General features: G+C 30.4%; 1 protein-coding gene across 1 annotated transcript in view; it reads right to left on the bottom strand.

Moving 5' to 3' along the window:
• Nucleotides 1-298: 298 nt before the first annotated feature.
• The window catches only part of LOC143067991 (isoleucine--tRNA ligase, mitochondrial-like), a 34,007-nt gene continuing 9,204 nt past the window's right edge, over nt 299-25,101 (bottom strand). The window contains exons 8-23 of the mRNA XM_076241707.1: nt 22,245-22,360; nt 21,496-21,662; nt 20,450-20,540; nt 19,729-19,874; nt 17,804-17,964; nt 16,764-16,866; nt 16,043-16,136; nt 15,666-15,771; nt 15,268-15,370; nt 14,582-14,707; nt 13,925-14,050; nt 12,308-12,414; nt 11,526-11,680; nt 4,611-4,795; nt 2,711-2,855; nt 299-1,447 (exon numbers count right to left, since the gene is read on the bottom strand). Of these exons, the coding sequence (XP_076097822.1) occupies nt 1,302-1,447; nt 2,711-2,855; nt 4,611-4,795; nt 11,526-11,680; nt 12,308-12,414; nt 13,925-14,050; nt 14,582-14,707; nt 15,268-15,370; nt 15,666-15,771; nt 16,043-16,136; nt 16,764-16,866; nt 17,804-17,964; nt 19,729-19,874; nt 20,450-20,540; nt 21,496-21,662; nt 22,245-22,360 (2,077 nt within the window). The 3' untranslated portion in view covers nt 299-1,301. The remainder of the gene's footprint in view (nt 1,448-2,710; nt 2,856-4,610; nt 4,796-11,525; nt 11,681-12,307; nt 12,415-13,924; nt 14,051-14,581; nt 14,708-15,267; nt 15,371-15,665; nt 15,772-16,042; nt 16,137-16,763; nt 16,867-17,803; nt 17,965-19,728; nt 19,875-20,449; nt 20,541-21,495; nt 21,663-22,244; nt 22,361-25,101) is intronic.

Below are 25,101 nucleotides of genomic sequence, written 5' to 3' on the forward strand. Positions count from 1 at the left end.
AATTTCAGAAATTTCTTTTGTTTGTTGAAAAATGGACAGAATTGTGACTTCAGGTAAGGTTGAATACAAATAATGCTAACAAATTTGAAATGCTAGTTTTTCTGATTTTTGAAAATCCTGAACTGCTGCAATTTTTCCAATGATAAAAAACATCACAAGCATTTTTTAATTTACAGTATCTATTTTTGTTCAAAGATATATAATCATTATACATGGTCCATTTGTTAATGCAATAAGAACCTTATGGCATTGCATTGTGTACATGTGTAGGCCATATTTAAAATGATAACCACAGTAAAAAATCATGTTTTATTTTTTTCTGTAAACCACTAGTACAAATATATTTGTAAATCCTTCACATTAGTACATTTTTGTAAATAGTTTTAACTCATGATGGCACATATATTATTAATTCAGAACAGATCTTCTAACAATATGAAATTATCATCACAGTTGATAATACTGTTAAAGTTTAGATTCCTTGCTTCTTTATGGCCTAAAATTCAATACAAATTCTTAGTTAATGCAAAAACAGCATCCATTTTTTTTTAAATATGATGTTTTATGAAACTAGTGTCATCAATGTCAGCTTTTTGCAATAAAGTCAAAATCCTAATATCAGCAGAGTTTTACACTCATAAAATAGGAGGATGTTTTAATGAACAGCTTTATAAATGAAATGTGTATAATTTTAGCAAAACAAAACAAGAAACAGAATCTTCTCTATATTTCTTTCAAGTGATATCATTCAAACAGAAAACTACAAGGGTACTGTAAATACATTACATTTCGGTAAGCTTTGATAAGAAGAAAAACATGTTGAATGCATTTACTTATATGCAACATTTCTATTTTTGTTGAAACACAACCTTGAAAAGCTGTGTATATGTTAGGGTTTTTTCAAATCAAAATATATTCATCATGTTAAGTGCCCATGTCAAACTCAATCAGGTGCCAGAGATTGCACCATACAACAAACAAGACGATGAAATCTTACATCAACAACCATTTTTAACCCTATCATATGTTTCAAAACAATATCCATCAATCATAACATACCAAACAGCCATTGACAAACACAAAATGTTTTAATAGCAATATTTCTGCAATAATGATATGTGTACCAAGAAAGAGCTCTTCAGTATTAGAACACACTAATTCAGCATTTGTAAAAACACAATTGAATTTCGTCCCACTTTAAGCAATTTTGACCATTTTGAGCAATGACATGTGTGTAAACATAATTGAATTTCTGCCATTTTTAGCCATGACATGTATAACGGTCATTTATAAACACTTGTTCATTTCCAATCCCCTGCCATGACATTAAGGCATCTTTCACATGGTGTTTTAGCTGATTCTGATGTATATCTCCTACAACGTTCACACATATTCTGTGTTGCTGCTGATATAATTAACATATACTGTTCTGGTTGTTTTATGTCTTCTACAATAGAGAAGTCAAAATTTAATATCATGTCACCTTACAATTTAACACAACATTGTGTTGCCTTTGTTGTTGTATCTTTTATTACTGCTATTTTATGTATATTATGGGCTCAGCTTTTGTGATTTCTGTCATTTGATTAAAAATATGTGGTGACTACAGTATAGTTTTATCTTAAGGAGGTTAGCTGCTCAGTTTCAAAATAAATAACTTTTTATAAAACTGGTATGTATTGATAGGGAATAAATTGAGGAATCAAAAAAGCAAAAAAAATATAGGGGTCAATGTGCTTGTTTTTGAGATATCAGCCATTGGAATTTTGGCGAAAAAATGTTCTCTCTTGATTTTTCGTAGCTTTATCATTGACCAGTTAAAGTTCACAAATACTATTAAAAAATAAATAAAATTTTATAAAATTTTTACAAATGACTTATAATTTATACATGTAAAAGAATTATAAAAAGAAAAATGGGGGTTCATGGGGAAATTTTTTTAAGGCATTCAAATGGTTAAAACCAGAGGATTCCGAAAATCTGACAAAAATTCCAAAACAAAACAAGCAGACATCCTTAAGTCATAATAGATATAATAAGATGTGGTATGAGGGCCAATGAGACAACTCTCCATCCAAGTCACCATTTGTAAAAGTAAACCATTATAGGACATCTTTTGGTATCTCATCATTTCTAAGTGGAAGGTTGCAGCAGATATTATTGTTTCACAATAGCAAATGTCATACACTGTAGGTGACAGGCCATAATATTGCCATGAGTTTTTTCTTTTATGTTGCAATCTTTTTATATTTACTATCTTTGGCAATTACTGTGGATTTTTTATTTTCATGGGTACCAATTTTCGTGGTTTGATAAAAACTTGCATATTCTTGGATATTTAATTTCGTGGTTTTGGCAAAGTCAGCATACATTCCTTTAGAAAATCTGTAATTTGTTAAACATTTAAATTCATGGTTTCCCACGAAATCCACGAAAAGTGGTATCCAACGAATATTAATGAATCCACAGTATTGTAGGAATCTATTTATCTAAATGTATTTTCTATCAAATTTTTATAAATAATGGAACAAGTTTCTGGAAAAAAAAACAATTGAAAAGGTCATTATTATCAGTATTAAAGGTTGTGAAAGAATACAATTCATTTATTTTTAAGATGTATTGAAGACAAATGAATTTAAACACAAAATTTCAGAATTAGTTTGTCTTCATCATTTCAGCAGTTGAAATATTTGTAATTTCATAAGCATACCTTGTACATAAACATTACATACTCCATCTTCTGCTGATACATCCTCTGGAATTATGGGTAATGGCTTTTTAGTTATTACAGTATATGATGTCTGCATTATTTCAGTCAATGGTGATGAACAAGAAGTCTCTTCCATTTGGAAATTCTATAAAACATTATGTTACATAATGATGAATTCTTGACAATTTAAAAAAAATGTTACATTTGTAAATAATTTTAAGGGACATAAGCTGTCAATATCATGTTCACCAATTTGACTCAAACTCTCATATTTTATTCATAACATATCAAAACGTCTATAAATATATAGATCCATATATCAAACAGACCCAAATAAACAATTAACAATACATGGACTTGTTATAATTCATCAACCCTTTTGTGTGTATTTTAGAATAGATGCCTTCTAATTTACTATAGAGATGATCTTCAGAGAAGCTGTATGTCATATAACCTAATGTAAACATAAAATATAATTATAAATAGTATACATGCAATTGTATAAAAAAACGATTTTTCTAGGTCTGTTTGATTTCATGTTATAGTTTTAGAAAATATGTAAATCATTGTTTTACCAGTATTAGAATGATTTTTCTGTGGACAGAATTAGTCAACCAAAAGGCTTCCCAGTGGCTGCCTTGTTTCACTTTTCAATGTTGACATCCTTTTCTTTTAAATAACCAAACATACTTAGCCCTTGTGTAGGCCACCCCAGTTAAAATGGATATTATATGCAGCAGTTTTCTGACATATATGTTAAATCCAACCACATTTTTGCACCTGTCCCTAGTCAGGAGCCTCTGGCCTTTGTAAGTCTTGTATGATTTTTAATTTTAGTTTCTTGTGTATATTTCCAAGTTTAGTATGACCTACATTATCACTGAATTAGTACACATTTTTGTTTAGAGGCTAGCTGAAGCACGCCTCCAGGGTGCGGGAGTTTCTTGCTGCATTGAGGACCCAATGGTGGTTTTCAGCTGTTGTCTGCTCTTTGGTCTGGTTGTTGTCTCTTTGACACTTCCCCCATTTCTATTCTCAATTTTAACAATGTATACAACAAGAGTGCACACGCTGAAATGTCTCGCCTTCTATACTAATCATTGATATTATGTTGATAGTCCTAAGTATAAAGCTAAGCTTTATTACAACTGTCACATAAACTTAACATTAACCAAGATAACTAAACAAAGACCAATGAACCTTGAAAAAGAGGTCCAGGTCAGATGAACCATGCCAGGCAGACAGGTACAGCTAACAATGCTTCTATACAACATATATAGTTGACACATTACTTATAGTTTAAGAAAAATAGACCAAAACACAAAAACTTAACACTGTGCAATGAACCGTGAAAATGAGGTCACGGTTAAATAAAACCTGCTCGACTGACATATAGATTATAAAATATTTCCGTCACCAAATATAGTAATATAGTTGACCTATGGCATATAGCATTAGATAAAAAGACCAAAACTCAAAAACTTAACTTTGACCACTGAACCAGGAAAATGAGGTCAAGGTCACATGACATCTGCCCGCTAGACATGTACACTTAACAATCATTCCATACAACAAATATAGTAGACCTATTGCATATGGTATGAGAAAAACAGACCAAAATACAAAAATTTAACTATAACCACTGAACCATGAAAATGAGGTCAAGGTCAGATGACACCTGCCAGTTGGACATGTACACCTTACAGTCCTTCCATACACTGAATATACTAGCCCTATTGCTTATAGTATCTGGACATGATGAATGTTTAAGTCCAGAAAATTGCTTTATATCAGAATTACAAAATAACAAAGGTATAATAATATTCCATGGCTACTGACACTATCTAATGATTTAATTTTTCTATATTAAAATTAAAATGACTAAAACAAATTAACTTACTGTTAATACTTCATATAAAAGATTGCTAGCATAAATGATGACATCAAACTCTACAGGGTTTTCAGAAACAATGACACTGTTTAAGTGGTCTTTGATATCTAACACAGGCTTGATAAGGTTGGCTGATGATTTGTTATACCAGTTAGGATCTAAATCAAACCAACCACCTTTAAATATACTGTCATCTATAAAAAGAAAAAAAATGTTTTCTATTAAATACAGATACTGCAATATTGCATGCTATAGTTTGTTTAATTAACATTATAAACTGTGCTGATTTAAACATGACGGTTTTAAGAAACAAACAAAAATATACATAATCCCATTGGTTTCTTTGAGAAATTTGAAGAAAAAAAATTTGAAAACTACTACCACCATCCTTTTTTTTGCAATTAGTCCAAAATCTGACATTTCTTTATACATAATATTCAAGTAGTGTAAGGGAGGTAAATCCAGAAATACCCAACATTGTATGTTAAATGTTTTAGAATTACCTCCCTTACACTGCTTTTAAATTGTCTTAATTGTCCATTGAACAGAAATAGCTAGTTTTTCCCATTTTTTGCCCCATAATTCGGAAACATTTTGAGCCATAACCCCCCAAAGTCAATACTAACTATCCCTTCATAGTATGGAAACTTGTGGTTTAATTTCAGAGAGATTCATACAATTAAACATAAGTTGATTACAAAAATGGTTATTTTGGGCCCCCTTTTTGGCCCTAATTCCTAAACTTTTGGGACCATAACCCCCAAAATCAATCCCAACCTTCCTTTAGTGGCATTGAACCTTCTGGTAAAAAATTATAGAGATCCATACCTTAAACACAAGTTATTGTCTGTAAACTAGAAAAATGCTTCTTTTTTGCCCTTTTTTGCCCCTTATTTTTACATATTTGGGAAAATTAACCCCAAACCGCATCCCAGCCCTCCCTGTGTTATATGGAACCTTGTGGTATAATTTCAGAGAGATCAATACAATTAAACACAAGTTATTGTCGGGAAACTAGAAAAATCCTTGTTTTGGCCCCTTTTTGGCCCTTTTAATTCCTACACTGTTTGCCCAATAACCCCTTAAAGGGAAACTTCGCAAAAAAATCAAAAATTGATATTATGTTCATTCTGTATAAAAATGCTCAAATTCATAGATATTAAAGTTTTATTCCGCTAGATAAGCGATCACCATCGATTTTAAATTTAGAGTATCAATTCTCAGCGGTCAGCCATTTTGTGTTCTTTCCCGATTAATAAAAACGATATGTCTATAAACCACAAAGAAACAAAACTACAGTAACCGATGTAGTCGTAATTGCGTGTCGATATCTTGTCAATCGTACGGTTGTTTTATCCGACTAACTAACTTGATACGGAAAATATTCTTATTTTTTTTAAATTACCATGGTCTGTTGTTTTTAAACTGTTGATATTGGAATTAGGTGAAAAGTCAAAGTTGAAATCATAAATAAGTGTTCCGTGAAAATTGTTTCGAAAATCTAATTTGTTCATAATTCTTTAAAGTAATAAACTTTTTTCAAATATATTTTGATCTTCCCTCATCTGATCACCAGCATGGCTAAAGGTATTACTTCCAAAGGTATTGTCAGGGGTGTGAGGTGACACGTCCAGGTATTCAAGCGATTTCCTGTCGGGCTTGCAAGTTCATGCATCGTTTCACTTCTGCAGGTATTGATCAGTGTACACGGCTGATAACTTATAACTTATAACTTTCCATTTTGAACTATCAGATGTATAATATACAACTCTGTCTTACTTGTCATTACTAAACTCATACGCTTGTTTATAAATAACATTTCTGGTGTAAAGAAATATATTCATAAAAATATAAATAATATCCAAAAAATAAGATTTGATGAAATTAAAATCTATTTAAATATTTTTTCCAAGGGTGAATTTGGGAAAATGTAATAAATACTCATTGTCAATAGTGAAGGACAGATTGGAACAAACCAGAAATATTGATTTAAAAAAATGTACGCACTTGCCGACGATTCGTTTATACGACTGGATAGAAAGTTACGGAACTATAGCGCAATTTAAAATATATACATGTATACATTGAACATAAGAAAAAAACATATATTTTTAATAAATAGGGGTAAAAGTGTTGTAAAAAGACTACTCAACGTATGCCAACAGTATGTAATCATCGAATGTCGATATACTATTGTATACCAGAAGAAGAAGAGAACCAATTTGATTTAAATACAGGTCGATGTATAACTTTTGCTTTGGTTCATTGAAGCTGTGGACCTAGTAAAATCACAGATTTATATTTCAATAAGATTGTTCTCGAACAAAGGAAGGAATTCGTCATCACAATTGTTATATATGCCACTGGACGATCACTAATTATCCCCAGGGGATGTGAATATTTTGCTGGGAAACTTTTGAGTATCAAAGTTTCAAATTAATTTCGGGATTTATTTTCTTTCTTGGTATTCAATAACAGAAAAAAGAATAAATTAATTGTCCGCTAAATAGGGGTATTCTTGTCAGATAAAAGACTTTTAGTTATATTTAAAAAATAGGGAAATATGACATTAAATTGGTTCTGTCTTTTTTTTTTAAACATCGTTAAAACACTGAGATGTGTGTCTAAGGTGAACGCCACAAGAACCCTGTAATACTAGTACGAGAGTATAGCATGTAAACATTCCTTCTCAATAATATGGTTGTATTGGAAATCTTTTCATACAGATTGACAACTCATTGTCCGATATGCATGTAATATTTGCCACATGACGCCCATAGTTCTTTCTACCATCATCATCTTATTCTTTGATATTGATGTAAACATCGATGGTTCACACCCAAACAAAATGGGAGTAATGGACCTTCAGAGCTTCTCCGTGTTATACACTTGTGAAATATATCTGAGACGAAATTTCTGTATTGAAATGAATTTACATCTCACAAACAGGATTTTCAAATAACGATTTTGAGTAATCACCTTACAAACCAATATAAACGTATGGCAAGATATAACCATGAAGGGATTTAGTTTTTGTCAGACGCAAGAACTCATCACTATATCATAAACATATACGTATATATATGCATACAGTTTCAAATATCAAGAACAAGCTGTCGATGTCGATAGTCTGTTTTCTAACTGTTCAGAGTTAGACATGTCACTTGTTCATTCTTGGAAGCCTTCATATTCCCCGTCTAACGATGGGGACTCTTTCTGATTGTGTTGACTATAAATGCTTGTATGGTAATTCTGTCGTTTATCTGTACAAGCGGTTGCATTTCCTCTCCTTTCCCAACAAACAAACGAACGAAACGCTACTAGTCTGCTTTCTCTGGAGCTCATCCTCAATGGCTTTTATACGTCAGGAAACTTACATGTATACTAATAATGATTGTTTCAAGAACAACGATGTATGGACGAACTATTCTAAATTCGTCAATATCAGTTATGCATGACTAAAATATAACTTTTATTACAACTACTGTATTACTTATTTGGATTAATGACGGCTATCATGTTCAACATTGCACAAATATTATCATAGAATTTAAAAAAAAAACCTCAAAAATCCTCAAAAGAAATAATGCCTTAGCTTAGATAATTGGTATTCTTTTCACAAAAAGTTCGTGTAAATGATTGTCAAATGAATTTAATTACCGTATATTTTCGAAATTAAAGCGCACCGTTTTATAAGCCGCACAGCCGTTTTTAGGGGGGAAGATTGTTTTTGTCCTTACATAAAACGCACCTGAATATTAAGCGCACACTGAAGAAAACGTATATTTATTCTACTGACCTTAGAGTGTTATGAATGTTCACTCCGTAATATGTTTCATTTCTATTTTCAGATTGGTGAGAAAGATGAAAGTATTTTTGTATTTATTTATTTGTGTCATAATTAAATAAAAAATGTTAATAAAAAGATTATACTTTTCTCATTGTTTTACTGACGCCGTTTTGTTTGTTGTTTTTTTGTCAACAATGGCCATGTGTCTACAGCGTGGGTGTCTATTGATCATTTGTGGACTTATTGTTTTGATTGAAATTAATTCTTTGGTGATTGCTTGTAAATTGTTTGAATTGGAATCAATAATTTTAATTATTCTTGCAAATGTATTCATTAAAGGTCACTCAAGCCATAAAACTGCCATCGTTTACCTTGATGATTACGTAACTACCTGTAACATGTTTACAGGTCACAATAAGTTGTGAAGAAAAAATTGTCAAATAAAATATCGAGAGAATTTTATTGTTGTTTATAAAATAAAAGTTGAAGTTTAAGATAGCCCTAAACATTTTTCAATTTAAACTTGGTTAAAAACTACGACACAATCCAATTTGATTTCTGCAAGGTCATTGTCTATTTTTAACTGAAAGTGAGATGGGGCACGGAAAGGGGAATTCATATAAGACGGCGAGATATAAAACTTGTCTGTTGTTTATCATAACTAAATAAAGTTTAATGGTGAAAAATAGTGTGATATATTTTTTAGAAGTGTTATATTTAACACGATTTTCTTTTGAGTACTTCATAGAAATAAAATATGCATAGAATTAGAAAATAAAGATCGATAATTTTAGGACATTTTTATCTTTTTTTAATAATTTACGTTGTATAGAGAAAAGATTAATTAAATAGAAGATAGAATAAATATTTTTTTGTAGAAAAATGAAATTTGTTAAATCATATTTATTTGCAATAGTTAAATCAAAGTATTTCATATTGAAACACAATAAAACAACAAGCAGTTACTCCTCAATAGTATATCCTGTATGGTGCCTCTTTTCACACACGGTTTATCGTTCTTTGTTTGTGTAATACCTGAGTTCATTTCAACACATGGTTATCATCACCTTCGTTTTTTAAAAGAAACTTGGAACATTGGAAATAAACAATCACTGTCTTTATTATTTCATATAGAAGAAAATTAAATATGATTTTTCAGCAACATTAAAAAATTTAAACAACAAACAGTCGCATCTTCTAGGTAAATACACAAATAATATCCTTTATGGTACCTCTTTACAAACACGGTTATCTCTCTTTGTTTATGTAACATTTCGATTCATTTGAACACATGGTTGTCAACTTCGTAAACAAAGAATGAAATAAAGAACAAATGATCAAGTAAATATATTTATTCATGACAAAATAAAGCACATCAACAATTTATAAAGTCACTGCAAGTACTTGACAATCTTCTGACGATCTCCATAAAAAAATCCATTGATTGATATTTTTTTCACGCTTGTCCCTGAAACACAACAAAAATACATACATAAAGCGCATCTGAGTATAACACGCAGGGTCAATGACAGAAAAAAAATCCCGCGGCTTATTTACCGATTTTAACGGTATGTAAGAATAAAATGTTAAAAAGAAACTAAAAAAAATCATGCATGTTGTATGTTGTATTTTTTTGTCAATTAAAAACTTTAAAATTGCAATAGTTTTATTAGCATTTAAACACAGCCAGATTTGAATACAAGTTAAGAAATTCCGGTAAAGTCAATGATATCAAACAGATGTACAATGGTATATCAAAATGGGTAATATTGCATTTAGTTTTTATTAAAGATTAAAACTACTATTGTTTGCTTCATATTTGAATCTTTACGCCAATTGCCGCTAAGAAAGTAATCAAAAATTGTTTCCTTTTATTTTATACACTTTCGGAATTACGAATCTGAATTTTATTTTCAATTAATTTACACAATTTAATTATTGTATCTTTATTCTCATCGTGTATTAAATCTTAGTGTATTAACATCGTGACAGCATACTCTTTCTAATCCTTTCTGTTTATCCTTTCCAAATAACAACATTTATACCTGTGTACGCTTGAACTCACACCTGCGGCTAAATAGCTACAAGGTAAACGAATTGACCTCAAGCCGAGAAATATACAGTGACCTTTACAAAATAATATACACACTCTGCTCACACATTAGTTGCATTGAAATGATTATCAAAACAATAACGGTAAATAGAACTGAAATATTTTCAGTTCAATATCAGTAAAAATGTTCAATAAATATTTTATGAAAAAAATCTCAACAATAATTAATTAAATTTATTCAAAAACATTTACTAGAGATAATTTTATAGGAGTTTAATTCAATCAATACAAAACGGTATATGCATATTCATTTTTGTTCATTCTTATATTGTGGTTAATAACTACGACCATTCGTCAGCTGTGCGCTTTTAATTACGTATATTGTCGATAAGCTATAAGAGTTAAACAGATTTTATTTTTTCCCAGAATTCAATAAATCGGGCTAATACGTCACGACCCACTCGAGAATTCAACAAAAAAAGTTACAAATACTTGATTTTCTCCGTTATTAGAAGGAATATAAATTTAAAACTTTGCAAATGTGTTTTTTATGTTAAGATGAACATAATTAGATGATAAGTAAAAAATCGCGGAATTTCCCTTTAAAATAAATCCCAACCTTCTACTTATGATATTAAACATTGTGGTACAATTTCAGAACAATTGAAATACTAATACACAACTTTTTGTCCTGAAACTAGATAAATGCTGTTTTTGGCCCCTTTGGGCCCCTAATTCCTAAAACATTGGGACCATAACCCCCAAAATCAATCCCAAGCTTCCTTTTGTGGTTATAAACATTGCGTTAAAATTTAATTGATTTCTGTTTACTTCAAAAGTAATTATCCGGAAACAATCCGTCTTCGGCGGCGACGACGACGATGACGACACTGACGTGATACCAATATACGACCCAAATTTTTTTAATTTTTGCGGTCGTATATAAATTGATTTCTGAGAAAATGCTTAGAAAATAAACTTAATCAACTAGCAGATTGGCAGACAGAAGTAAACCAACAAAGTGGCACTCTTGTCATTTAGGACAGGGCATCTAATACTAATACTTCAATTTTATGGTTACCTTTATGTTGCTCTAAATTTGGATAATATTGATATAACTCTTCAGCAAAATGAGGTAATATTGGTGCTAGGACTCTAGTGACAACATTGATAATATGATACTGCACAAACTGACTAGACTGACGTCTCAAAGATTCTTTATCAGAACAATATAACCTGAAACAGTATAAATTGTACAATACATGGCTATGGAAGTAAATGAGTACTAAAAACATAAATATTTTTTTTCAAGTGGTAAATATCTGACAATCCAAAATGTAAAATCATTATGAACACATACAATAATTGTTTTCCCGTTAGAATTGTTTTACACTTGTTATTTTTGGGACCCTTTATAGCTTGGTGTTTGTTATGAACAAAGGCTACGTGTTGAAGGTCTTACTTTGACCTATAATGGTTTACTTTTACAAATTGTGACTTGGATGGAGAGTTGTCTCACTGGCACTCATACCACATCTTTTTATATCTATTATCAAAAGCAATATCAATCTAATAATTTCGATGTCCTGACTCAACTGACAGTTATCAAACCAAAATGACATTGTATGTATCACCATCATATAAAACACTTGTCCCTCTAAGACCTCAAAGGGGTTCCATTTATCATTTATTCAAAATGACTTGACTATGATATTTATAGTATCATAACAAAGAGAGAAATTCTAAAAAGTTGAGATACTTGTAGAGTTGATTTTGGGAAGGTGCATATATCTGGATTTAACTGACTTAGATGAGGAAACTTTTTTTAAGAAATATAATAAATATCTATTATTATAAACTAACCTATCTTTGATAATACTACAATAAAAATTAGAAACTTCAATATTAATAAACTTTTCCACAGTTTGCATAACTTTACCATATCTGTAATCATCATAATGTTCAGACACCTGAAAAAAAAATGTACACAAATCTAGAAACATAATTATATGGGCATCGTATGAAACTAAATAAATTTTGTAATATTTCTCTTCATAAAGAGTGCATGAGACACAATACCAAGGGTCCGGAAACGGTCATATATGCCAGACATGACCGATTCGGAAACTCAAAAGTCCTAAATCATTTATTGGGATTTAGGTCAAATTTTATTTTTCAACAGAGATAATTTCGGTCATTTCGTTGAGATTGAGTTTCAAATCGCCATTTTAAACATATTTTTGTTTTGTTATCGATTTTATTAATTAAACTGCCACTCCAGTAAAGTGTTATAATCCTGAGGGCCCTCCTAATAACTATATTAATGCCTCGGGGAGCTATTGGCTAATGATCGCTAATCTCTTTACCTGTGTTTTTAGTTCACACCTGCCCTGGCTATTAATCACAAGCTCCGAACTAATATTATAAAGAAATTAAAATTCTATACCAACTGTCTTCATTATTTAATTACTTTTCAGCTAAGACAATTGTCAATAATGATTTAAAATTAAATTAAAACTTGATTTAATTTACGTAGAAAAAAGATTTTTTTCACTGCTAACACACGTGCTTTGTTTACTATGACACGCATGCCTGAAATTCTCTTCCGCAGATTTAACACTAAATCGTAAATTTAAAATGATTTCTTGCTAAATAAAGCAAGTGCAACTATTTTCATTAATATTCTTACACTATTAAAGGTAAAATATTAAAAAAACGATGTTTGCCTGTGAATTTGATAAACAAATCTAATCCCGGAAATAAGTCCGGAATTGTTCGTTTTAGTATTGTCGCATTACATCCGGTTTGAATTTCGACTTCAGAATCGAAAGAAACGTAAGCGATGACTGAAAAAATTACGATTTTGAGTCATTAAAATCATTTTATTCTTAAACTGTTGCCTTCCCTTAATTGCTTTTGATCGATTTTAGGAAAATGGTAGGATAAATCATGAAGTAAACGCGATGCAACAGTGAAACAAGTTCGTTGAAGCTACGAGTATGAGCATACTCATGCAGTAATGAGATTTTGACAATCTGTTTTTGAAAAGGGGCACCAACTTTTATGTTATATGAAAATGACCGAAATAAGGTGAAAAAATTTCCGGATCCTTGCACAATACCCCCTACTACCCTGATATATGTCCTTTAAACCTTCTTTTTTTTCTTCATGAAAATCAGTACAAGTGAATTTGTCATATTGTGCAAATTGGTGATGGACCAAGCATTAATGATTGAAGTCAAATAAATCGAGAAAAATATCAGAAAACAATCAAATTGGGAGTAATTAAACTGAATCCTGTATTAATGAAGATAAGGTGTTTGTCTCAATTTTCATACATATGTAATTGCAATTCTAAAACATGATAACAATTAATAAACTAAGGGATTTATCCCTGATAAGGGTCCTATATCTACTTTGACACTTTTAGAGTGTTAATCTACTTTAACTGAATGAATTTTACATCTTTTTATCTCTTACCTGTGTTCCAAACTGATGAAGTAGATGCAACATATATCTATCTTGAGGCCATAGCTGATGCATTGATAATGATAAGTTATCAAAATCATTAACATTACCAAGCAAATACCGCAAAACTTTTCTTATCTGTGAAGAAAAATAAAACACAACAAGATTGTAACATGGATTGAAAAGTCTTTTTTTTTAACAAATATCATGATTGTTCCCACTAAACAGTTTCAAAGTTTGTTTATCTAAATGTCTACATCAAGATATACAGACGATTGAAGTTTCTGGTTTAAAACTGTATTTGATTGCATAATGCATAACTATTTATCACCTGGTCAGAACAATCCTCCTACAGACATTCACATACAGTAATCTAATGTGCCTTCCATGCAACCTGACCAGAAAGTTGTCAGCATGTCAGATAACAACATTCTTCTATCAATATCAATGCATGAAATAATGTTGGTTTATGATCAAGTTTTTTACACTGACTTTTTATAAGCTATGCCCCAAATGAAATATAGAGTCAGATCAAAATGTTTGGCAAATTTAATCTTAATGTTAGATTCTTTAGAAACAAATCCAAGTAATAAATAGTCATTCTGGTTTTTTGTCAGTTGCATCATTTGCAAAATGTTTTTGATATTTCCATACATACAAATTATATACCTTATAGATTTCTTCATTGCACTTTTCCAATATGGTTGGACCAATCATTACATTTGATTGTAAATTACATTCTGCTGACCATAGTCTTAAAACGTCTGCACCATATGATGGCTCCTTAGATTTATTCTAAAAAAAAAAAACCAATAATACTACACAAGTATATTTTAAATCTTATCAAACCTTTTCTCTGAGTGCTTAAATATTATCTTCTTCATTACAATTGAAATTTGAATAAAACCAACAAATTATTCCTTCTTCAAATATACCATTAAAAATAAGTAACATTGATATTCTATTTCCATTTGATATCCCAAATGATTTTGATTAAATTCTGCAAGTTTATCCTGAATTTACAAATATGGGATAGTTTTATTCAAGCCAAAGAAAATGGACAAATGCTGCATTAATGAAAACTCATGCCTAAATTTGTGTTGGAAATTTGTTTACAAGCCTAACCACACATTCCTAAAAATCATATTAAATTGATTCCAAAATTAACAATATTCATATACATTGTATTAAATTGTAAATTGAATTGTTATAAATTAGGCTGTTTGGTATGCTTTCTTCCAGAGCACAATTTTCGTGGGTTAAGGTGTCCTTTTTAGCATTATCTGTGCTTTTTAGTATATCTATGACAACTAAACACACAATAATTTTCAATCAAAACCCTTGTAAAGGTTTACCTTTCCTCCATTTATAACTATTTCAGGATCTATTACATTTCCTACTGATTTGGACATTTTCTTTCCTTCTTCATCTACAGCAAAACCATGTACAAGAAGAGACCTAAAAAGAAACAACTGTCAATGTGAAAAAATATTGTATATTTAACAGGAATATTTTTTCTATTTTAAAGCCGGTTATGAGGTTTCAAACTATTATAGTAAAGTTATTTAATATTATTCAAATGTATAATTTTTTTATGCTGCAAATTTGTTGAGCTTACAGTATCATGTGATCATTAAAATCAAGATTTTTTTCCACTTTCAACATATACAATAAATTAATACTTTAACTGTTATATCACACTGAAACAAAATCAAAAATATGAAGAAAAAAACATAATATAAAGTTTACGAACTTGTAAGGAGCACTGCCAGTTAATGCTACACTGGTTAGCAATGAAGACTGAAACCATCCACCAAACTGATCTAAGCCCTCTAAGTATAAATCTGCTTTCTGCTCGCCTACAATGAAACTTTTAATAAGTCATGGCCCTCAGAAAATTGATTTGGTCACTGGTTTGAATTCAACAAAATATAATACCATATACAAATGTCAAATTCATAAGCAATTAGTCACAATTGGGAATTATCTTTACATTGAATTATTTATGACATGTTTTTAGTTTTTCTGTCAGTTTTAACCATGTGAAATTTCTTATATGAGATTAACTATAAAAGTATTAAATATATGGCATAATAACTGGATCCAAAAAGTTAAAAGTTGTAACTGTACCTGATAAAACAGCAGCCCATGATATTCCACTGTCAAACCATATATCTAATATATCTTCTCCTTTAACATAATCTGAGGCTTTTCCTAATCCCATCTGATTCAAAATTAAATAAATATAAAGTATGAAATTGGTACATAAGAATCAATTTGAAAATTTACTTTGGTATTTTAAAAGTATCACCCTGTAAAATATTACCAAATTTTCATAATTTAAATAATATCACTTGTATATTGTTGATGTGACTGTTCAACCTTATACAACGTTAACAACAACAAAAAACAAACAAATACACAAATTGATATGTATAAAATGCAAATGGATTATTGAATAAATCAGTTCATATTTTGTGCACTAGTTAAAGGATTTTAAGACTAGAACATTCTTAGCAATCTTCTCATCCTTTTACATTTATTTAAAGCAAACATAATGTTGTTAAGAGCTTTTATAGAATAAAAGCTGATTGTAACAGCTTGAATTAATAATATTGTATGAATAACACCTCCACGCAATGTAAATATAAAATATGTATCTTTTATCATGATCATTGTGAAAATATGTTTGGTTTTTTGTTGTTGTTTGTTTGTTAATTTTTGTATTTGTATTTTGTAAATGTCGGCTGGTATCATTTCTGTATAGGAATTTACACCAATAAAATTATTTGATTTGATTTGATCCTTTTATTTCATGAAAATCAGTAGTCAACAAATGGACATACATTACCTTTGTTAATATATTTGTTGGAAGTAGTTCCTCCTCGGAAAGCTTCCACCAACAATCACTACCATGTTCTAAAACTAGGGATTTCAAATGATCTATAGTTGCTCTAAAAAAAATACTTGTAATAAGTGTCATATACAATCAATTCTCTGGTTTCTATATTTTGGATAGAAGTAAAAGATTTTTGAGACTCTTTAAAAATAAAACTAATTTAAATGATAAAAAAGGCATTTGCCTATAGATATTTTACAGCTACTAACTGCTCTTTTACAAGATTATAAAAAATGCTCATTATAGAGGATTAACAAAACTTCCTTAAATAAAATTCTAAACTTGCAAGGAATTTCAAAAATGCATTTACATATATATATATATATATATACCTATTAACTATTTGCTTATCTAAATTTCATCTAGGTTAACATAACTAATCAGAAAACTAGAGGTTATAAAAGCAGACATTTCAGTACAAACAAATAGTGCAATAGACATTACAAAATAGTGCAATAGACATTACAAAATAGTGCAATAGATATTACAAAATAGTGAAATAGATATTACAAAATAGTGCAATAGACATTACAAAATAGTGCAATATATATTACAAAATAGTGCAATAGATATTACAAAATAGTGCAATAGATATTACAAAATAGTGCAATAGATATTAAAAATATTAATTAGTTAATCAATCAAATTGCAGTGCAAATTCCAGTGTTTTTGAAGGCCAAGCTGGATGAAGGGATGTTTAATCTTATCAGTTGTCATAATATTAAACCAATTGTGTCATTATGACCTGAATGCCTTAATCTGTAGACTAATTGCAAAAAGTTGAATCAGCTGGAACAAGATACAAAGTTATCTTTAAAACTGATGTATCAAAAATCAACTCAACTTTGCACGCATTTCAAAAAAAGTCTATGAAAGTACAATATTCATAAACAAATCAGTTAAAAGGGCTGTAAAATGACAAAAGTTTATCAACAGGAACAAAAGCAACTTGATCTATAGCATGAAAGAGTAGAACAAAATTTGACAATGACCTGTTCACAAGAGGTTGTTTGGTCTGTTTATGATAGAAAACAGGTATTGGTAAACCCCAGACTCTCTGTCGAGATATACACCAGTATGGTCTAGATCCTAACATAGACTGCATAGAATTCTCTGAGGATTTTGGATGGACACTAACTTCATTCAAACATTCCTACAATATAGAAAACAAAACAGCTGAATAAATTAGAAATAAAATGAAAATCTAGAGGTCAACCAAGTAAGGTTTACTGACATGAATATTACACAATTTTAAAAAAATGCAAGTTATTCTTCATTTTAAACTTTGAAATAGAGGAAAAATATAGCTATATAAGAATTTGTTAAGCCCATCAATTAAATTTGAAAAATTTTCTATAATGACCAGTTGAAATCCAATCTATATTAAAGAACTTGATATCTTAGATTTATATCTAGAGGTTACAATAATTTGAACAAAAACTAGACTCCACTTACAAGTCTATCTTAAATAGTTTAAAAAAAAAGATTAAGATCTATTCATTAATCAAAGAGCTGAAGAGCTCTGAGGGAAAAGACGGCCATTGTTTCAATTTTTAGGGGGTATCTTTTGATAGTCTACATACAAAGAATGAACAAAAGAACAGCTAGAACATATCGAAAGGCTGACAATAATGAAACTAATTGTTGTTTATTGTTATTTCATTTCCTTAGTCAAGGTTTCATCATAGAGACAATTTGGACCAATGAGATCTGCACCTTCTAAATCAAAACATTTGATTAAAGTTGGGAGTTAATTATCTAAAATTCAATTGAATTTAACAACTACTACAATATATTTTAGAATTTTAATTATGTACAACTAAAGGGTAGGCTAAGACCTTTCTCAATTTTTTGTGACAGTATTCTCAAGAAAGTGAGGACTGAAAAATCTATTTAGTTTTAATTTTCCATTGATAAAGTTCCCAGTTACAACTCTCATCACAGGGATACATGTACTTATTAAATCAAATATGATTGATATAAGCTGTGTGAAGTTTGTTTCCAGATCCCACATTTTGATATATCTGTAAAATTCATGAATAAATAGCTTAAAACTACAAAAAGTAATATTTAAAAAAAAATGAAAAAAAAAATGACCACTACAATAATTATGTTGGTACGCAAAATTATTTTTTAATCGATGACTACTTATCATATATATACTTAATGTGACATTTTTAGTGTTTAGATACATTAACTTTCATTTTAGTGGGTAATTACTCATCAACTGAGGTGCTCCTGAATTGGAGGAAGATTCTAAAAACAGAACTTTACAGAAACAATGAAAACTGACGTTTCTCTCCCCAATCTCATGTATCCCCATTGACATTGTTTACCGCGAAAGTTGACCTACAAATTATCTGATTATAGCCTCAGATTAAAGCATTGTATGTTGGTGTGTGAATCATCTACACTACAGCAAATATCATTAGGTTTACATTTAATAAATACGGATTTTAAATTAGTATACAAATACTGTGAATGATTTTTATAATGAATAAAGGATATCCCTGTGTAGTGTGGCATTCCAACAATGACGTCACTAGGTTAGATATATTTAGAATATTTCGTAATACTGATTTTTCCGGACTGTAAAAGAAATGTATATAGTGTAAGGGAAAGCTCAATATACGAGAATTTCACGAGAAACAGAAGGGAAATGTGTAAAAAATGTATTTAAAGTCAATCTGTTCTTCTTGTAATCAATTTCAGTATGACATTTTGAGGGGGTTTCCAAACTATCAAAACAAAATGATTGACGTGAGGGAATGATACTCTGGCCAACCCCATTAGGGAATTGACGGCTTGAAGCCGTCTTTCCCCAAAAACATGGCTAATAAACCAAATTGTCTTTCTGAGTATAAATATATGTGTTTAAACATATGAACTGTTACTGTTCATAATGATTCGTACTTACTAAAGCTTTATTTTTAAGTTTGTTAGTACTGACAAACCATTGTTTACTGGCCCTAATTATCACAGGTTTTTTGGTTCTCCAGTCATATGGATATTTATGTACATAATCCTCTACTTTTATTATATGGTTACCAAGAAGTTCTATCACTGAAACAAAAAAGCTATCATTTGAATTGAAAAGTAAATAAAGCAACATGCAGTTCTTCTGTTACTAATCAACTGTTATTTTCATACAATATGTCATAGTGTATCAAGACTGTGTTTTGTGTTGGTATCTTACTTACTAATTAGAATGGCTAGAACATCCTAAATATATGTTAACTCACATAATATAAAGGTACATGGAAAGAAAATTATAGTGTTTTAACACAAGATGTGCTTGCAGAGACTTTGTATCTTAATCCTACCGCTCCAGGTGGTGATAATTGGAGTAAATAAGTTTGATAACAACACAATATTATAAATCTGTTTAAGTATCTGAATAGAGCACTGATTTTTTACATAATGTTTGTTTTGTATTTGTGATCTTGATGTTTTATCCATCGTATACATGTAGTATATTACTTTCTCTATAAATTCTTTGACAATTTAACCCTTTCTGGACCCATTGTATGAAAAAAAATGTGATCTTGGCATTATATCCACCATACAGTATATCACTATATAAATGCCTTAAATTTTTATTTGGTTTTTATCCCAATACAGTAAATTATCACAATTACCTTTTTCCTCTGCATCCACGCCAATAGTTCTACCTTCTAGTTCTTTACCTGCATGCCAATCAAATTGTCCTTTCTCATCTACTATACTAGTCTGATAAAAATAACCACAGAATCATCATCATTACACAAGACATATTAGTTTTTAAAACTAAGCACTAAATTGAGTTTGTTATGAACTCTTAAAGGCAACACATGTACCTTTCATACAATATATGTATTACCAAGTAAAACAAAAAAATATTTTTGAATATTTTTTAAATGTTTTATCCAATGACATTAGAATTATAAAATTGTGAAAGGAAATGGGGAATGTGTCTAAGCGACAACAACCCGACCATAGAGCAGACAACAACCGAAGGCCACCAATGGGTCTTCAATGTAGCGAGAAACTCCCGCACCCGTAGGTGTCCTTCAGCTGGCCCCTTTAAAAATATGTATACTAGTACAGTGATAATGGACGTCATACTTAACTCCGAAATTATACACAAGAAACTAAAATTATAATATATAACTGTCCTTATAAACATTAAACATCACTAAAACTACCTCTTAAGTGATTTCTTCAAGTTAGCTGTTATTATACAATGGTGTTTAAATTGAGTAAGTGTGCTCTTTGGAAAAAACAAGATGCACTATTTAGAATAGATATAAGCAATTTAAAATGTACCTGTAGCGACACTTGTGTATATCAAATAAAAAGCATCAATAAAACCTTTTGAACATTTCTAATTTTCAAATGATCTTATTTACTGTGGATTCCTTATCAATCCAATGTTTATGGATTCTGTGGGTAAAAGATAAACCACAAATTTAAATCTTAAAGTCAGGACAAATTTTCTATAGGTCAATAATGCAGACTGTAGTTAATCCAAAAAAAAGTATAAACAAAAATACAATTTTCATCAAACCAAAAAATTAAATGAATCCACATCATTGTATTTTGGGAAGGGTAAAGAGGATCACTTAAGTTAGTATCTAAATGACCCAATGCAGTTAATATTAAGTTATCAAACTGAAAAAGGAAACACAAACATTTCTTTATTTACCACTTTTAATCCATTATTGATAGCTATGACAAAATCATCATGCCCATGTCCAGGTGCAGTGTGAACCAATCCTGTTCCTTTTTCCACAGTCACATGCTTACCAAACAAGAACGGTAACTCTTCACCAGTAAGTGGGTGTGTATACTTTGCACCTTCAAAGGCACTCCCTAAATATTAGGAAATATGACAACATATTTCATTGTGTATTTTTATTTATTTCTTGAAATACATTATTCTGCATATAGAATTTGACTCAAATCTCAAAGAACAAAAATGAATCCAAAAATAATAAATTTATATGAATAAAATGAGAGTATGTGTACTTCAATGAAATAGCAACCCACCAACATAAAAACCAAAAGAGATCTATGAATGATTTATCAATTAAATAAAGGAATGTTACAATGTATTAAGTTACAGTATGGTATAAATATAAAGCATGTATAAAATATATATCAGAAAATCTATTCATGTCTTACTTTTGCAATGTTTGCAGTAGGCATGTACCACAAAATAAACCCTACAAAACCCTACAAAACATGTCATCATCCAGTCAAAAGCATTGTTTAACAATGTAGAACTTGAAACATGAACACATCAAAGAATTAATTGATCTTTCAAAGATCCAAGCTGTAAACAAAACCCATAGAGGAAATAACCTAATATATATTATATCCTTCTACAAATAATTTCACTATTTTACCGACTATAAAAAGTACTACTTTTAAGTTATTAAATTTTAATCTTACCAGAAAAGTCATTTAGGGTTCTAAGGGATTTTCCAAGTAACTCTGACAATTTATCAACAAATGATTGTTCACAAATATAAATATTGCTGTTATCTGGATCTTCTGCACAAATGTATCTAAAAATAAAATATGGATTCTTTTTTTAAAGTGATTTCTAAGATATATCTGAGCAATGAACTGAAGAATAAACATACAAATCAGAAAATATTGATTATATGTCAATAAGACAATAACGCAATCACATAAAAAAGAAAACTGGAAGTTGTCAAACCGTCTTAAGAAATAGGCAAAAGACCAGTGACTACACAATATGTCAAGTTCTAAAACTGAAAAGGGTAGGCAAGAATTTTTTTTAGGAGTCACTAAGGAGGCTCTTGAATTGCAAAAGATATATGAGCATGTTATAGGGTTACACAATTTTTGAGCATTCTCTTTTTGTGAACACCATGTGTTCATTCTTAAAATCAAATTTGCCTTCATGCACATGTGATAAAAAATTAAGTGGCATCTAGAAGGGAAAAAAAACAGCTGGGTGCAATGAAAAATCAAAGAGCTGAATAGCTCTGAGGGGAAAGGCGGCCCTTGTTTCTATTTATTTTTTTTTTTGGAGGAGGGGGGGTGTATCTTTTGATAGTCTTCATATAAAGAATGAAACTAGAGGCTCTAAAGAGCCTGTGTCGCTCACCTTGGTCTATGTGCATATTTAACAAAGGACACAAATGGATTCATGACAAAATTGTATTTTGGTGATGGTGATGTGTTTGAAGTTCTTACTTTACTGAACGATTTTGCTTCTTACAATTATATCTATAATGAACTTTGCCCATTAGTAACAGAGAACTATATTTGGTAAAAATTTACATATATTTACCAAATTAATGAAAATTGTTAAAAATTGACTATAAAGGGCAATAACTCCTTAAGGGGTCAATTGACCATTTAGGTCATGTTGACTTATTTGTAGATCTTACTTTGCTGAACATTATTGCTGTTTACAGTTTATCGCTATCTATAATAGTATTCAAGATAACCAAAAACGACAAAATTTCTTTAAAAATTACCAATTGGAGGGCAGCAACCCAACAACCAGTTGTCCAATTCATCTGAAAAATTCAGGGCAGATAGATATTGACTTGATTAACAATTTAACTTCTTGTCAGATTTGCTCTAGATGCTTTGAGTTCATAGTTATAAGCCAAAAACTGCATTTTACCCCTATGTTCTATTTTTAGCCGTGGCGGCCATCTTGGTTGAATGGCCAGGTCATCGGACACATTTTTCAAACTAGATACCCCAAAGATGATTGTGGCCTAGTAGTTTCAGTGGAGATTTTGTAAAAGATTACTTAGATTTATGAAAAATGGTTAAAGATTGACTATAAAGGGCAATAACTCCTAAAGGGGTCAACTGACCATTTTGGTCATGCTGACTTATTTGTAGATCTTACTTTGCTGAACATTATTGCTGTTTACAATTTATCTCTATCTATAATAATATTCAAGATAATAACCAAAAACAGCAAAATTTCCTCAAAATTACCAATTCAGGGGCAGCAACCCAACAACCGATTGACCGATTCATCTGAAAATTTCAGGGCAGATAGATCTTGACCTGATAAACATTTTTATCCCATGTCAGATTTCCTCAAAATGCTTTGGTTTTTGAGTTATAAGCCAAAAACTGCATTTTACCCCTATGTTCTATTTTTAGCGGTGGCGGCCATCTTGGTTGGTTGACCAGGTCACGCCACACATTTTTTAAACTAGATACCCCAAAGATGATTGTGGCCAAGTTTGGATTAATTTGGCCCAGTAGTTTCAGAGGAGAAGATTTTTGTAAAAGATTAATTTAATTTATGAAAAATGGTTAAAATTGACTATAAAGGGCAATAACTCCTAAACGGGTCAACTGACCATTTTGGTCATGCTGACTTATTTGTAGATCTTACTTTGCTGAACATTATTGCTGTTTACAGTTTATCTCTATCTATAATAATATTCAAGATATAAACCAAAAACAGCAAAATTTCCTCAAAATTACCAATTCAGGGACAGCAACCCAACAACCGATTGACCGATTCATCTGAAAATTTCAGGGCAGATAGATCTTGACCTGATAAACATTTTTATCCCATGTCAGATTTCCTCAAAATGCTTTGGTTTTTGAGTTATAAGCCAAAAACTGCATTTTACCCCTATGTTCTATTTTTAGCGGTGGCGGCCATCTTGGTTGGTTGACCAGGTCACGCCACACATTTTTTAAACTAGATACCCCAAAGATGATTGTGGCCAAGTTTGGATTAATTTGGCCCAGTAGTTTCAGAGGAGAAGATTTTTGTAAAAGATTACTTTAATTTACGAAAAATGGTTAAAAATTGACTATAAAGGGCAATAACTCCTAAACGGGTCAACTGACCATTTTGGTCATGTTGACTTATTTGTAGATCTTACTTTGCTGAACATTATTGCTGTTTACAGTTTATCTCTATCTATAATAATATTCAAGATAATAACCAAAAACAGCAAAATTTCCTCAAAATTACCAATTCAGGGGCAGCAACCCAACAACCGATTGACCGATTCATCTGAAAATTTCAGGGCATATAGATCTTGACCTAATAAACATTTTTATTCTGTCAGATTTCCTCAAAATGCTTTGGTTTTTTAGTTATAAGCCAAAAACTGCATTTTACCCCTTTGTTCTATTTTTAGCCGTGGCGGCCATCTTGGTTGGTTGACCAGGTCACGCCACACATTTTTTAAACTAGATACCCCAAAGATGATTATGGCCAAGTTTGGATTAATTTGGCCCAGTAGTTTCAGAGGAGAAGATTTTTGTAAAAGATTACTTTAATTAA

The sequence above is a fragment of the Mytilus galloprovincialis genome, chromosome 3, assembly GCF_965363235.1.
Source record: "Mytilus galloprovincialis chromosome 3, xbMytGall1.hap1.1, whole genome shotgun sequence".
Taxonomy (NCBI): domain Eukaryota; kingdom Metazoa; phylum Mollusca; class Bivalvia; order Mytilida; family Mytilidae; genus Mytilus; species Mytilus galloprovincialis.